The sequence below is a fragment of the Marmota flaviventris genome, chromosome 7 (assembly GCF_047511675.1).
Source record: "Marmota flaviventris isolate mMarFla1 chromosome 7, mMarFla1.hap1, whole genome shotgun sequence".
Classification (NCBI taxonomy): Eukaryota; Metazoa; Chordata; class Mammalia; order Rodentia; family Sciuridae; genus Marmota; species Marmota flaviventris.
This window is the reverse complement of record NC_092504.1, coordinates 61860140-61876291: the sequence shown is the minus strand read 5'-3', so window position 1 is coordinate 61876291 and position 16152 is coordinate 61860140. Positions and strand designations below refer to the sequence as shown.

Sequence of the window (16152 nt, the reverse complement as noted above, 5' to 3'; positions counted from 1 at the left end):
TTTTTCATTTGTTTCAAGGGAATTTGTTTTTACTTATAAAAATTGTTGAGGGGCCCTTGATTCTTTCTCAATCTTCCGTTTTAACTGACAAATTTCCTGTTGAGATTTTGCATGTAATTCTCTTGTCCTTTTTCAGGCTCAGTTGACGTCATCACTACAGACAGACTTAGGCCCAATGCTGCCAGCCACTGTGAGGTGTGGGTGGGATGAAGTGGTAGTCAGGTTTTGCTGGGGATGTTGCCTTTGGCAGACTGGATGGTCACCAGTTTATTTATTTATTTTATGTGATATTAGCTCACACTTCTCTCTATTCCTTTCTTTTGTCATATCATTGACCATGCAGTTTTACCTTTAAACAATTAACTTTATCTGACACCAATATCTGATTCTTCTTGTAAAATATGTTAAAATTCCTGTTAAAGCTAAAATTTCCTTTGGTTTCTACCTTTAATTCCAGTTCCTCTGTGTAGGTTATCACATTTAAAAGTTGGGTCTGTTTCCTTGTACTTTTTGGGCAGCCATTTACATGCAAAAATTATATCAGGAGAAATTTTGTACTGTAACTTTTTTTTGAATATGATTTTATATTTTCTAATAAACTATCATATTCAATCCTTATACATTTTGCTACTTTTTTTCTTAGTAGGATTCCTTGGATGTCTTTACACATATAAGTGTCTCAGTTTTTCTTCTAACTGGTAAAGTCTTTCTTAAAAATGGATATTAGTTAGCTGTTTACCTCTGCTTTTGTTATTATAAAACAATAGGGTAATTCATATTTTTTTGAATGCTGCTTTAAGCAGATAGGACTGAATCCAGGAAATAAAATTTCTAGTTCATAGGAACATGAATGCTTTAAGTTTTATAAGATGATACCAATTTGTTCCGTAGATAATTGTTCTAGTTTATATTCTTACCAGCTAAATATTCAGGTAGCTATTACATTATCACAAATCCTGGATATTATTAAATTTGAAATTGTTTTGTCAATTGGGTAGACATATACTGCCTTATCTTTTAAATTTTCCTGGTTACTAGTGAGATTGAATGTTGGCTCTTTCAATGTTGTTGATGAACTACTTAGACTGATATATAGTTTTAGTTAAGATTTGGAAAGCACCAAAATGTTGACATTAATTACTTGTTTTATTTTAAGAAGCTTGATTTCTAGATTTTTTACCCACAACAGCTTAGGTAGATTTTGCTATTAAGGATCTCAAGTGCTAGAATGTTCTTTGTTTACTCTTATTCTATTTGTAGAATGCTTTTTTGAGACAAGTTGCTATGATTCTGGAATGGTACTTCCAGTAGGCATGATTATTTTCTAGGATTGAATATATTGAACTAGCTGGATGATTTGTTATGATAACTTTTCTTTCTTTCTGCCAAGATGTGGAATATGTGAAATAATGTTCATTCTACTCTAAAAAGTGTGGTTGCTAAAACAGAGTAGTATTCTTTAAATAGATATTTGGAGCACCAGAATGATTAGTAAAGTGACACTCTTAAAGGTCTGGGATGCTTTTGTCAGAATTTCCAGAGCTGAATGAAAATGGAGTGATTTTGTTTTAAAGGAGTACATTTCTCAGCTACTAATACCTTAGACAAATCTGCAGACTTGAATGATTTGTTATGTAATTGCAAAGATTTTCAAAAAGAAGAAGAAAAGGAGGTCGTTAAATCTTAGTTATTTTCTTTCACATAGTAATTGGCTAGTTTTAGTTCATGGTATTGATAACCATATCTGAGCAATTTAATGTTTAACTACTGCCTTCCTTTTTTTTTGACCATTGCAATTCTAACCTTTTGCTTTGCACTGACATTATAAAAGAGATAAAGTAAGACCAGGAAGTAAAAAAAAAAAAAAAGAACTAGAAAATTCAATTTTTATTATACATTCAAGTGCGGCCTTCCCCCCACCTTCCCCTGTTTTAAAGATGTTTGAACATTTTAATTTGTCAGCCTGTTACAATTTTATATGGCTTTGATTTCCTGGCAGGAAACAAGGCTGACTCAACACAATTTACATATGTAATTAAGACAGTAAGATTTTACTTAAGGTTTTAAATAGGTACCTTTCATAAAGTGCAAGTGAAAATACCATTAATGAGTTTCCTAATGTCCTTTTCTGATGTTTTATGTTCTCTTCATAGCTCTTCTTAAATTTCCTTTGGTTTCTAAATCCTCATTAAATTTCAGCATTGGATTTTTAAGTCAGTTTGTGGACCATTACAGCTGAATAGAAACCAGGTTGATTTTTCCTTATAAATTAAGTGACACTGATTTTAGAAACACATGAAATTAACTTATGCTTACAATTTTTTTTTTTTTTCCCTAGTTCATCCAGAGCAGCTTCCTCCGAGGCCATGGATTACATTAAAAGAACGAGACCAAATTCTGCCATCAGGTAGTTTCTCATTCTTATTTGACTCTTTTCAGAGATACTTGAAATACCATTTAGGCTTCACAGTCTCTAGTTAACAGGCCTCATTTTACCTTCCATGGTTAGATGAATTTAAGAATATTTAAAATCCATATTAAGATAGGCTTATGCACAAGTTATTTTGTATCTTTCACAGAGATGCAACTCCTGGAAGGTAGACCTATATCTTAATGATAAATTAACTTAATGGAACTGGTAATCAAATATACTGGTCTAGGGTTGTAGAAATATAGTACAGGGTAAGTATTTGTGTAATTTAAGGGTATAATTTAGCATGTCTAGAATAGTAATAATATAGAAAATATAAACCTTTGTTTCTCTGTATGGACCAGTAGCATTTTATAGAACTTAATTTATAGAATTTCACTTATAAAATGCTCATATGACAGATGAAACATTTTGAGGGTTGGGAGTTCTACTTGAAATAAAATTATAAATTATGGTTTCTTCCAATGACTTGTTTCATCACAAGTAATAATTCTCATATTAATTTTAACTTAAAATTAAATGAAGATTTCCACTGTTTCGATATAAGAATAAACCAGTCATTGAATACTGCTACTGCTACTTTAATAATTTTTAAAGGGTAAATCACAGTTAGAATATATTATTGACATGTTGAATAATATAAAAGCCCTTCTGCTTATGAATTTTTGGCTTTTTTTAAAGATTCAGAACAAAACATTTGATTTAGTATTCATTTTATTTAGTATTGGGAAATGTGGAAAGTGTAACCTTCATGTTTCTATTTGCATTTTAATAACTCTGAGAAATATAATATACAATATAGTTTTGTGTATGCCTAGGGTAATACTTCTAAAATCACCACACACTAGAACCATAGTTTCAACCTGTCAGAAAGGGCACTGTGTCATTGTTATCATGAATAACAGTTATTCCTTATCATGACACACATTGATGGTCTAAGTTAAAGGAACACCAAGGCTTTCTACAAAGCCTTTTATTTTATACTTGGTCTTCCCTAGTGTGTAATTAATCATAAGCTTTCTAATACTAAAAACACCATTTTCTAGTTCTTCAGAGTAATTTCACTTTGAATATGAGTGGATGTAATTTTGAAGAAATGCTTTTCCTAATATCACATAGCTATATTTCTTTGAAGGAAAAAGAACAGCAGAAATAAGTTTTCATAGTTGCTGAATTCTCAAAGTAATGCATTCTTGGGATTTTCTCTTTTGAAAAATTAGTATGGATTTGTGTGTGTGTGTGTGTGTGGCGGGGGGGCGGGGGGGGGGTTCAGGTTCATGGTGTTTCCCTGAGACTCTTAAGTGCTTACAAAAGATACTAACAATTCTAGCCTTTCTTTAATTACTGATGCATAAGGGGATGTATATAATAAGTGATGACAAATAATAGTGATTTATTATGATAAACTAAACTAACATTGTAGAAAGGTACCAGATAGTAATTAAATAATTTTTAGTTGTGTTTAAAAACTATAGGCATACTACTAATATAAAGAATATTGGATATTTTATAGGAATTAAAATTTATGACTTTTTCTATAAAAAAATCTCACTTCACAAAAGTCTTAGAAACAAAATGAGTGAATAAAAGTCTGTCTTGCTTCTTCTTATTTCCAAAAGACATTTCAAACCCAGAGAAACAGAGTAAGGTAAACTCAGGGTACTCACTTTACAATATATAGTGATTTGGAAATGGTTCTAGGCTATTTCAAAGATAGATGATAAGAGAATACAAATAAGTCAAATTGAAATTTAGCCCTCAGTATACAAAATGACTATTAGATACCTGGAGGATCATTTATCTGAATTTTTCTTCATACCTTTTCTATCCTCTGAAATGGAACCAGCCTCAATTAAGTATTACTTTATCTTGGATTCTCCACCATATCTGCTCATTATAAAAACCTGGTATGACTTTTAAAAATATAAATACTAGGAACCTAATATTCTGACTTAGTCTGGAGTCACACTCTAGATATCAGCATTTCCCCCCTCTTTTAAGCTCTACAAAGTAATTCTAATGGGCATCTAGGATAGAAAATTATAAAACTTAGGACTGCTAAGACTTTAACATTGTGTGCTTATGGATCTCTTGGATTGTTCAGCAGGTTATTTGTGGGGTCACAGATTTTGCATTTCTGAGGTACTAGGTAATCACTGATACTGCTGGACCTTAGAGAACAATTTAGTAACAAGGATACAAACCATCTTCTACAGGCTGTTAGTTTCTTTACAGTCCTTTTCTTTGTTTAATTTTTTGTACCAGGGATTGAACGCAGGGGCACTTAACCACTGAGCTACCTCTCTGGCCATTTTTATATTTTGTTTAGAGATAGGATCTCACTAAGTTGCTTAGGGTCTCACTAAGTTGTGGAGTCTAGCTTTGAACTCACTATCCTCCTGCTTCAGCCTCCTGAACCTCTGGGATTATAAGTATGCACCATATGTCTGGCTGCTTATAGTCTTTTTATAGTTCAAGGACATTTTCAAAAATGAGAATTTTATTTCAGAAATGAACATTGAGTAAAAAGGTTACTCTGATAACTAAACTTTATTGGTCTACACTTTTCTGGTTCAGAGAACATTAAAAGGCCCAGGAAAAAGAATTGATATTTTGGTAATATGAAGTAATGAAATTAGAGACTGTTAATTAGAATGAAACCAAAATTTAACTTTGTTCTACAAAAAATTTCTAAGCAAATTACATGCAAAAAATTAATAGTGACTTAAAATTTGATATTTTAATTTAAAGTTTCTCAATCTCAATTGTTAACATCAATGATCTAATTCTAGATGAATAAACGAACTATGGTATGATGGATTCCAATGAAGTTTTAGGAGATATAGTTTAACAAAATCTTACTCCTCCCCTGGGCATTTTACAATGATGATATTTGGGATATGTGTATGTAATTATTCATGTGTGTATGTGATATTGCTTTAGAAGAAGTTGCCTAATCATCTCTCTTTTGTCTGTTTTTTTCTCCCACTTCTTAGCATCATTCACAGTTATGTGTTACAATGTGTTATGTGATAAATACGCTACCCGGCAGCTATATGGCTATTGCCCTTCCTGGGCATTAAACTGGGAATACAGGAAAAAGGGAATTATGGAAGAAATTGTTAACTGTGACGCAGATATCATTAGTCTTCAGGTAACACTAGAAATTAAGTTGTCTTTAACTTAAAGGTGAACTTAAAAACAAAAGAAGATCCTCTTCTGGGATTCTGTGTTCAAAGCAAAACTCTAAAGGAATTATTTTATCTCCTTGTCTTTAAAAAAACAAAAAGGTTAATTTTAATAAGCATTTAAGAGATCTCCACAGGGAAACTATTTTGTTCAGTACAGCTATGCACTTGTATTCATTTACTATTTTCTGAAGTCTTACCCATTATCCATTTTAACAATTTACCTTATGAAGAAATCATTGGTATTGCTGAAAGAAAAATCTACAGAAGATTATCAGTTTTTCAGAACTATAAATTTAATGTATATTAATAGAGTCTAGAAAAAAAAATGCTTGCCCACTGTTTTTCTTTAAAGATAACCATTTAAAGATATTATACTATAAATCCTACTTTTTACCTTACTTTATAAACCACCACTGAAATTGATATTCTTCCCCCCACCCCTTAATTCATGCAGTTTTATTTTAGGAAATGTATAATGTCTGCTGGACTTTTTGAAACACTGAACATAATTTTAGAAATTCTTCTTGCTTCCTCTTAAGGCCTTAGGTCTCCAAGGGAGTAAAATACTGATGAAAGGACTGACTCATAAAAGGCCCAGTAGTTGAAGTTGCATACCCTTGAATTGGAGAGGGAGACCTTAAGTGTCTTCTATTCAATAACACTTCATTATTAATGAATTTAAATGAAGAAGAAATGTGGTTTTTTAAAAAAATTTTTTAGTTGTAGTTGGACATAATACCTTTATTTAATTTATTTTTATGTGGTGCTGAGGATCGAACCCAGCGTCTTACATGTGCTAGGCGAGCGCTCTACCGCTAAGCCACAACCCCAGCCCCAAGAAATGTGTTTTTAATGAAATATGTTCTGTGTTCTTCTTCTCAACACTTAGCTAATGATTAGCCAAAAACATTTGAGTAGATTTCGTTTATTTTTTTTCTTAGTAACTTCCAAAGCACTTTAAGTGCTTGAAAATGTATTTAATATTTTTTATTGATAATAATTGTGTATTTTAATGGGATATAGTGGGATATTTTGATACATGTATTTTTTTAATGGGCCTTTATTTTGTTCATTTATTTATATGCGATGCTGAGAATTGAACCATTGCCTCACACATGCTAGGCAAGCGCTCTACCACTGAGCCACAATCCCAGCTCCTGATACATGTATTTCTACTGTGGAATGATCAAATCAGGCAAAGTAACTTGTCTGTTACTTCAAATACCATTTCTTAAAGGTGTTTCAAAAAAATACATTCTGTTTTGGCATATCCTAATAAGAAAAATGATTACTTATAAATAAATATATGCATGTGTGTATATATGTTTTTTTTTTTTTTTCCTCTGTGTGTGTTGGGCAGAGGGTAAATTGGGGACTGAACTAGGACCTGTGCATGCTAGGCAAGCACTCAAGTATTGAGTTGTCCCCTTTTAAATTTTATTTGGAGCAGGGTGTTGTTGAGTTGCCTAGGCTGATCTTGAATTTGTGATCCTCATGTTTGAATCTCCTGAGTAGCTGGGATTACAGGCCTGTACCACCATGCCCTGGTACTTTTACATATTTTTTTTTTTTGTAATAGAGTATGTTAATGATTTTTTAATGTTGCTTGAGAAATAAAGTTTAAAAATCTATAAAAATTAAATTTCCTTATGAACACTGAGAGGGACACAGAATTGGGGGGCAGGAGGAAACAAATAAAATTAGGCTATTTTAGTTATTGAACTGTTTACCTTTTGGTTTAGTATTTATAGTAATAACAGCCTCACGTCCTTCTAAATAATGTATAGTTTGAAGAATGATTCATCATAATTTAAGATGACTTTTTTTTCTGTTATAGAAATAATAACTGTCTGATAGTGTTCATTCTAGAAAAGTTGAAAATTTTGAAAAAATATAAAACATGTTGCAAGAAGACCCTGTTCCCATATCCCCAAAGATAGTGGCTATGCTAAAACTTCTATTTTTCTTCTACACATTCCCTTACCAACTTATATTTACCTGTATATTTTCAAAGTAAAATTGGTTATTGGCATATTTTGTTTCTTGATAATTGTATTTAATGCATTTTCCATGTTAACTAACATTCTTCAAAACCAGTTAATTATACGAACATATATTAATTGATTTAACTTTTTTCCTTCTGTTGGGCATTTACTAGTTTGTAAGTTTTTGCTGTTATAAAATCATGCTATTATGAGCATCTTCAAACATAAATTCTCTTCATATTTGATTATTTGGAAAGATTTGTTAAAAATATGATGAAAGAGTGATCGAAATTATTTGAGACCATTGATTGAATAACTGATATTCAGGTACCTAAACATTTATAAAAAGTAGATTTTTTTTCTTGATTTTATGTTTCTCAATCTTGGGTATCATTCTTTCCCACCATAGTTCATTATTTATTTTTAAAATAAATAATTTAAAAAATTACCTCTCTATATAAAATGTTCTATTACCTACCACCTTAATCTATATCATATGTCCAGCTTACTTGGTCTTGAGAAAGTGAATTATATTTGAATAAACTCTAAATTGGAAGTCTAGAGACTTGGGATGTATCCTACTCCTGTTACTAACTAGCTGTGTGAACATAAGAAAATCATGCCACCTTTCTGATTCTTTCATGTTTTACCCTTGCTAAATGACAGCTTGGCAGCTGTTAACAATAAGGTAAGATAGATAATATTCATTATGTGAACTGTTTGAACTTAATCATACCTTACTCATAATGTTGAATATTCCTATGTCCCAATCAGTGTTTCCCGGTGTCATTTAGATAACAAGTTTTCTTTCATCTCAGGAAGTGGAAACAGAGCAATACTTCACTCTCTTTCTGCCAGCATTGAAGGAGCGTGGATATGATGGATTTTTTTCTCCAAAGTCACGTGCCAAAATCATGTCTGAGCAGGAGAGAAAGCATGTGGATGGTTGTGCAATATTCTTCAAAACAGAAAAGTAAGTTAAGGAAACAGCAAAACAGTGTAAATTTATTTAATTATTATACATTTAAAATTGACTTTGGTTTGACCCTAAAAAATAAAGCTAAAAACAAATGTTACAGAAGTTAAAAACTGTTGGTAGTGCTTTTTTTTTTTTTTTAAAGACTGTATATTGGAAACAGGGATGTATATTGTATTATTCTTTATGCTTTTATTGTCAAATTACATGGAAAATTTTAGAAGTAGACTTGAATATGGTTTCATAATTTTTTGAAGATATATTTTTATAAAGTAAAAGTTTTTGTGACAAGTGAAAATTGTTGCCTTTTAAGATTACCAATAAGTTATCTGGGTTTCTTTTCTTTTCTGATAGTCGGCTTTTTCAGAATCATTGATTTTTTTTTTTTCCAACCTTTTCCTCATTTGAATTATCATTGTTTATTTACTCATTTATTCACTAAATGTTTGCTGAGCATTTGTTTGTGCCAGGTCCCATACTAGGCATGATAGACAAAAAAGATAGACAAGTCATAGTTTCTGATTTCACTGAAAGCTCAAATCTAGTAAGAAGAGATAGGCACAGTGGACAATTATAATATGCATAAGAGAGATAAGAATAGATCAGTAAGGCTGGACAGAGGAGAGGCTCTGAGCTTATAGAAGTGGGGAGTTAAAAAGAATAAATTGAGACAGGGCAGTGGAAATTGCATGAAGTCTGATAAATGTTGAATCCGATGGTTGATTGGGAGTTGATACATTAGATCTACTTATAGAATAAACATATATATGCTTGTGATTATTTCCATTATTTCCCTTTTTGGTCCCTATTATACCAAAGCCAGTCAATACTTTTGTTGACATAATATCTTACTAGTATGACATACTATTTTAGGGAAATAAATTCAGTGAATTTGAAAAATATTTGGTACACTTTTTATTCATTTTTCCCCTTTTCATTTATATATACATAATTTCCTGTCTTTTCCATGAGTTTTTAGTGGAGATAATCTCATTTTGGTTTATATTTAGTACTGGGCCCTATATTTGGGGTTAGAGTATACTGAATTTTAAGAGTAAGAGTTACTGTTTTTTCCATAGTGTTTACTATAGGCCAGGTCTTTTCTAATTATCTATATAGATTGTCTTATTTAATTTTTAAAGCGAGCACTCCTCAGAGGTAGGCAAAGAACTATTTCCTGTTTTTTTTTTTAATATTTATTTTTTAGTTGGACACATATTTTATTTATTTATTTTTATGTGGTACTGAGGGTCAGTGGAACCCAGGGCCTCACCCATGCTAGGTGGGTGCTCTACCACTGAACCACAACCCCAGCCCCCTGTTTTTTTTTTTAATAGATGAGGATACCAGGGCATGCCCTGGTTCAGTAACTTGTCCATGGTTACGCCGCAGTCTAACTTTATAGTCCATGCTTTTAACCACTATACTAAAGAATTCTTTTGACATTTTTGTTTGCGCATCCATTATTATGTATCTCTTTCAAGATTTACCTCATTTGGGAAAATTGCTTTAAATTTGACATTTGTTACATTTTTCATAGTATTTTATACTATGTTTAGTTTAAGAGTACATAGATGTGATTCAGAAAAGGAGGGTATGAGACAACTCATGGGCAGTTATACTGTCTTCTTAACTATGTTAACATCGTTCCTTTTTATAGGTAAGGAATATTACTTAAGTCTTTTTTTTTTTTGTACCGGGAATTGAACCCAGGGTTTCTTAAACACTGAGCCACATCTCTAGCCCTTTAGTCACATGATAGCCAATCAAATTACTTTTAAACCACAAGTTGGTAAGAAATTGAGTTATTTCTTTGTCTGAAGGCTTGTTTTGGACATTCTTCCTGCATATGAATACACAACTGAATAATCTTTTTCATGGGAGAAGGTTTTTGTGTCCTTTCTTATACCCATGTGAGTTTTGTTTAAATTTTTCTAAAAGGCAGAAGAATTCTTAGGGAAAAAAGTGTCAGTAATGATGCTTATGGTATCTGTATACCAGTCATAGAGTACAAATAATAAATGAATTTAAATACTAAAAGAAAAGTTTAAGATTTTTCATATTACCAATGCTTGGTGAATTTAGATTAGTGATTAGAAAAAAACCTATAAACCAATATGTATATTTAAAAAGAAGCATCTAATAGAAGCAATGAAAGAAGACCTATGTATTTCAAAATGATTTCTTCATAAAATAAACAGAAAAAAGGTAAATGGTGCAAGATCATAGCTATCACCATTAATACTGGAAATCATTCTTCTGAAATGCAGAGTAGCTAAAAATTCTTAAGGTTCAATTATCATATTCAATTCTTATTTAACTTTCAGTAGAAAAAGGGAACTGTCTTTGGTTCCTTAGTTCTCAACTACCTGAGAACAGATGCTGAAGCTAGTGAAAAGATTTGAGAAACACTTTGCTTTAGTGTTTCTCAGTGTCAAAGAAGAGAGTGTTAATTATAATCACGTTGTTTAGGAAAGCTAGTTTTATTTTTCTGAACTTCTTGAAACCAAAGACAATAAAAAGAAGATACTTCAAGAAGACTAGGAGCTTTTAGAAGTATGGCAATACTGTCATAAATTATACCAACAAAGAAAGTTGGAAACATCTAATAAAACAAATAATCATATTCAGGATTCATTTTAAAAGAATTGTTTTCTAAATGAAGAAAAGCATATTTTTAAAAACAGTTTTAAGAAACTATAGTCATTGCCAAGAAAATTAAGAAAAACCAAAGACTTGGTAGAAGTGCTGAGGAAAACACTCAACAAGGAGGGTATTTTAAGGTTCAGTATGCTGTATAAATAACAAGGGATAGACCCACTGTGATTGTGTAAATACTAATTGAATAAGGAAAAATAGCTGCTCTTCCTTTCCCACCTGGGCCCAGCAGAGTGGAACCTGCAAAGAAAAATGGTGGCAAGAAGAATAACAGCCCTTCTGCCGCTTGAGGTTTTGATTCAGGAATATAACATCAGCATTCATAAGCACATCCATGGAGTGGGCTTCAAGCAGCATGCTACTTGGACACTCAGATCAGGAAGTTTGCCGTGAAGGAGATGGGAGTTTAAGATATACACATTGATAACAGGCTCAATAAAGTCTGAGCCAAAGGAATAGATCATATCCATGTGTGGCTGTCCAGAAAACATAATGAGGATAAAGATTCACCAAACACACTCTGTGCTTTGGTAACCCATGTCCCTGTCACCATTAAAAAAAATTTCAGTCAGTTAATATGTATGAGAACTAGCTGTCTATTGTGAAAGATACAAAGCTACTCCCCTTTTAAAAAAGAAAAAAATATGGAAAAAAAGAGAGAAAAACCAGAGCTATACAGTTTCTATTTTGCTTTCATGATCTTATTGAAGGAACATTATCTTCAAAATAGGATTAAGACCAGTGAAGAGGAGAATGGAAAATCAAAAAGGTAAGATTGGTAAACCAAGAGTCATTAAACTGTTTTAACTAGTTAGGTTTCTAAATGAAAATAATTATATCCATGATGTTAAAGGTCCTGTAAAAGTGTGTCTAGAAAACTGGCATGGGTGATCTGTTATGAATATTGGAATATAGGAAAAGTTCTGAGATTTTAGAGATAGATAAACCATCTTATTTTGCAAAAAGATTTGCCTAGCCTCAATTTTCTTCATCTTTGTAATGGTAATAGTAATTTCTCATATTACAATTTGGGTTTCCAGAAAGAAGACTCTGAGATAATTTGTCATTCTGGAGTATATTAGGAATCAACATTTGTGGAAAAGAAAGGGAGGAAGCAGAATTTCACATCTAGAGACGTGGAAATGATCCCCCAGGAGCTTTGAAGCTAATATGCCCTATGAGAATTAAACCATGGACATGGGCTAAAATTGCAAGATCTTTATTTTTGCTTTTTTTTTTGGATGGGGGGTGGGTGGGTACCAGGGATTGAACTCAGGCACTGGACCACTTTGCCATATCCCCAGCCCTATTTAATATTTTATTTATTGACAGGGTCTCAATGAGTTGCTTAGTGCTTTGCTTTTGCTGAGGCTGCCTTTGAACTTGCAATTCTCCAGCCTCAGCCTTCTGAGCCAGCTGCTGGGATTGTAGGTGGTGCACCACCATGCCTGCCTTTATTTTTGCTTTTGATTTTCCATTGGATGTTTGTGCTCACTGAGTACATGATTTTGAGGGCACACAACTGACAAATTCCCTGAAGGGTAGATGAAGAATCTGAGCAGTATATCTCCATGTGAAAATTTTAGGACTAACTAACATCATAAAGTACTTAACACAGATTTTGATAGAGTAGACCCTCAATAATGGGTAGCTTTTATTTATTGTTATTTTTTCCTGTTCTGTTGAGAATTTTAATTATTTGAGGAAAAATAGAATGCATATACATCACATTTAAAAATGCCCAAAAGCTGGTGAGTATATTTAATCTGTTAGAAAAAAAGAATGAATTTAATGTGCTCTTGACATAATCTGAATGTGGGTAATCTATAATCAGTGGATACTCATGAAATGATACTTAAAAGAGATAGTTTGCTGCTCTTACATTATTAACAGAAGAAAAGGAGGGATTGAAAAATCACCTGGGAATACAGAAGAATATGTGCAAAGCTTACATCATTGGCTCATATCAAAAGTAACTTAAATGTTCAACATAGAGTAGGTAAATAATCTATAATGAATCTGTTTATTTAGTTATGTTGCCTAGACTGGCCTTGAAATCCTAGACCCAAATCAGCCTCCTATGTAGCTGGGACAGCAGGTGTGCACCACTGCACCCAGTCTAGTTTATGGTAAATCTGTGTAGGGGACTCTAATGTAGTCATAAAAATTGATTTGGAGGGCTGGGATTGTAGCTCAGTGGTAGAGCGCTTGCCTAGCATGTGTGAGGCACTGGGTTTGATCCTCAGCACCACATATAAATGTATAAATAAAATAAAGGTAGAAAAATACAGTAACATTATTTTTTTAAAAAATTGATTTGGGAGTATATGGCTGTCTTCAAAGGCAATTTTAGTTTTTAATAAAAATACAATAAAAAATGAAGAAGACTCATTTGTGCATTGTTCTAGGTACTGCACTGTATTAGTCTGTTTTCTGTTACTTCCTAAGGCTGGGTACTCACAAGATACTTATTTAGCTTGCAGTTTTGGAGGTTTAAGGGCATAGCACTGCCATCAGCTTGGTTCTGACTTCTGGCAGGATAGCCTCAAGGCAAAAGTGCCTGAAAGAAGAAATCACCTGGTGAGATTGAAATCTAGAGATGGGAGTGGCTAGGATTGCTCTTCAAGAGAACTAACCAAGGTTTCAGAACAACTACCATAAATCTCTTTTTGAGAGCTGTGTCCCTTTGACCTCCTACTAGGTTCTATCTATTAAAGGTTCCAACAGCTCATTGTTACTACACTGGAGATAAGCCTTCAACATGTGAACCCTTGGGGTTTAAACTGCATCCAAACTATAGCATGTGCCTTTAAACTTTTGCTTAAATAAAAACACCATTTATTATGTAAAGAACCAATCTTTTCTGGAAAGAATTTGAGGGTAGTGAGCATTGACATGTTTGTCATATATTTAAAGTGCTGTCACATGAAATATTCTATAGTTCTTTAAAGAGAAGATCTAAATCTAGGTTTAAAGGAGAAAAAGGAAGATACAGGGAAGTAAACTTTAATGACGACCTTTCTAAAAATAAGACTTCTGATACCCTCTTTCTTCCCCTGAAAGAATGATCTGACTTTAATAGAAGTAAATTTATTTTAATAATAAAAATATTACTATTAAGCAGGATTTTAAGACAATCTTGTCAAACTCTAGGTTCCTAAAATAAGCCTTAAAAGTTCTGTGACTATTTAGAAAATATTTCAAAATTTAAATAATTACACTTGAATTTTAAAATGTTCACTCAGATATTTCAGGTACTATATATTAACACTTTGGAAATCACTGCCATGTTCCTGATGTGCTGCTTAATTGAGTTGCTTTGGTACAAGCAGTAATGCAGTCTTAAAAGTTGATCATGTTTCTGCCTTCCTCTTGGCTTGGCTTTTCTGTGTGAAAGACCAGTTATTTACTCTGTGTATCTGTGTATGTCAATTAGGTTTTTTATTACTATTTTGTAACCAAAACAAAATGGATAAAGCAGTTGGATACTGAGACAGATATAAGACTGTGATTATCATCTATACCCTTTAATTTCAAGTTTTTCTAGTCCTCAAAACAGGTTGATTGTGTTCAGTGATTGATTTACTCTAACATAATATTGCTTTAGTCTGTTTGGAATCACACTATAAATTGTTTAAAAATGAATCACTCTGATTTGGAGAATGGTTAATTCTGTCTATCAAATGGTTGTTTTTATGTTTCTTTTTTTTTTTTTTTTTTTTTTTAACTGGGGATTGAATCCAGGGACACTTTACCACTGAACCACAGTGCCAGGCCTTTTTTAGATTTTATCTAGAGACATTGTCTTGCTGAGTTGCTCAGGGGCTTACCAAGTTGCTGAGGCTAGATTTGAATTCGTGATCCTCCTGCCTCAGCCTCCTGAGCCACTGGGATTACAGGTGTGCCCCTCCATACCCTGCTCGAATGTTTTTTTGAATCTGCTCACTGTTCTTCATTTCTCTTGCCTTGGTCTGAGGCATCATATTTCATCCAAATAAACTCAAAACTTTTGCAGCTGGTTTCCTAATTCCTAATTTCCATTTTGGTTCCTATAATCTATTCTCCACAAAGCAGCTATTGTGATCTGAAAATGTCTTTGCTTGGAGTTTTTAGTTGTTTCTGTTCTTCTCATCTTCAACATCATTTCTTACCCTTTTATTCTTTTCTAACCCATTAAATTACAAAGCTGTATGCTATCTCAGAACCTTTTACTCCTTCCTTCTATTCTGAATGCTCTTAATTCCATTCTTCACCTTGATAACTCTTCATTCTTCATATTTGAGCTTATAGATCACTTCTTTAGAAGGGTGAAAATGTATTCCCTTTAACAATTCAGTTCAACTCAGGGTTAGAAAAGGCACATGACTGGATCCTTTACACTTCTAAGCACATTTGAAGCTCAGTATTGGAGCAGGAAGGGGGAATATTGTTTCCTCTAATACAGCATCCTGTGGCATAGTAAGTTTTAGTCCCTATTTTTGAAGGGGTATGTGTGTGGCTCTGTTTTCAAGCTAAGAAGAAGAAGGTAGGGAGTAAGCTTAGTTAGGAGAGCAAAGATGTCTTAACACCTAGTGAAAAAGTAGCATGTTTAGTAGTTTGAGACATTATAAGTATTTATTTCACATCTATAAAAAAAAGGGCTAAACAAGGTTAAATGGCTTGACCAAGTTCACTGCTATTAAATATAAGTACAAGACTAATTCTGTCAAATCCTACAACTCCATCATACTTAATAACTAAGGAAAGAAAATACTCTAAGTGTAGAAGCTATGATTGTAGGGAGAGCCATTTCTTCATATTATGAATGAATCTGTTTCTCTGAACACTTAAACCCAATTACAACTTTTTAGTAAAAGCATGATTGAAAAATCTGTTATCGTTAACTGAGATAAAGGTTGTGTCCTTGAATTT

The 16152-nt window shown here is 32.6% G+C and overlaps 1 protein-coding gene across 4 annotated transcripts in view; it reads left to right on the top strand.

Moving 5' to 3' along the window:
* Cnot6l (CCR4-NOT transcription complex subunit 6 like) overlaps positions 1-16152 on the top strand; it is a 100234-nt gene that overhangs the window by 67835 nt on the left and 16247 nt on the right. For all 4 annotated transcript variants that reach the window (XM_027939733.3, XM_027939732.3, XM_027939731.3 and 1 more), the window contains exons 6-8: positions 2339-2407; positions 5428-5585; positions 8426-8580. In XM_027939733.3, the coding sequence (XP_027795534.1) occupies positions 2339-2407; positions 5428-5585; positions 8426-8580 (382 nt within the window). The remainder of the gene's footprint in view (positions 1-2338; positions 2408-5427; positions 5586-8425; positions 8581-16152) is intronic.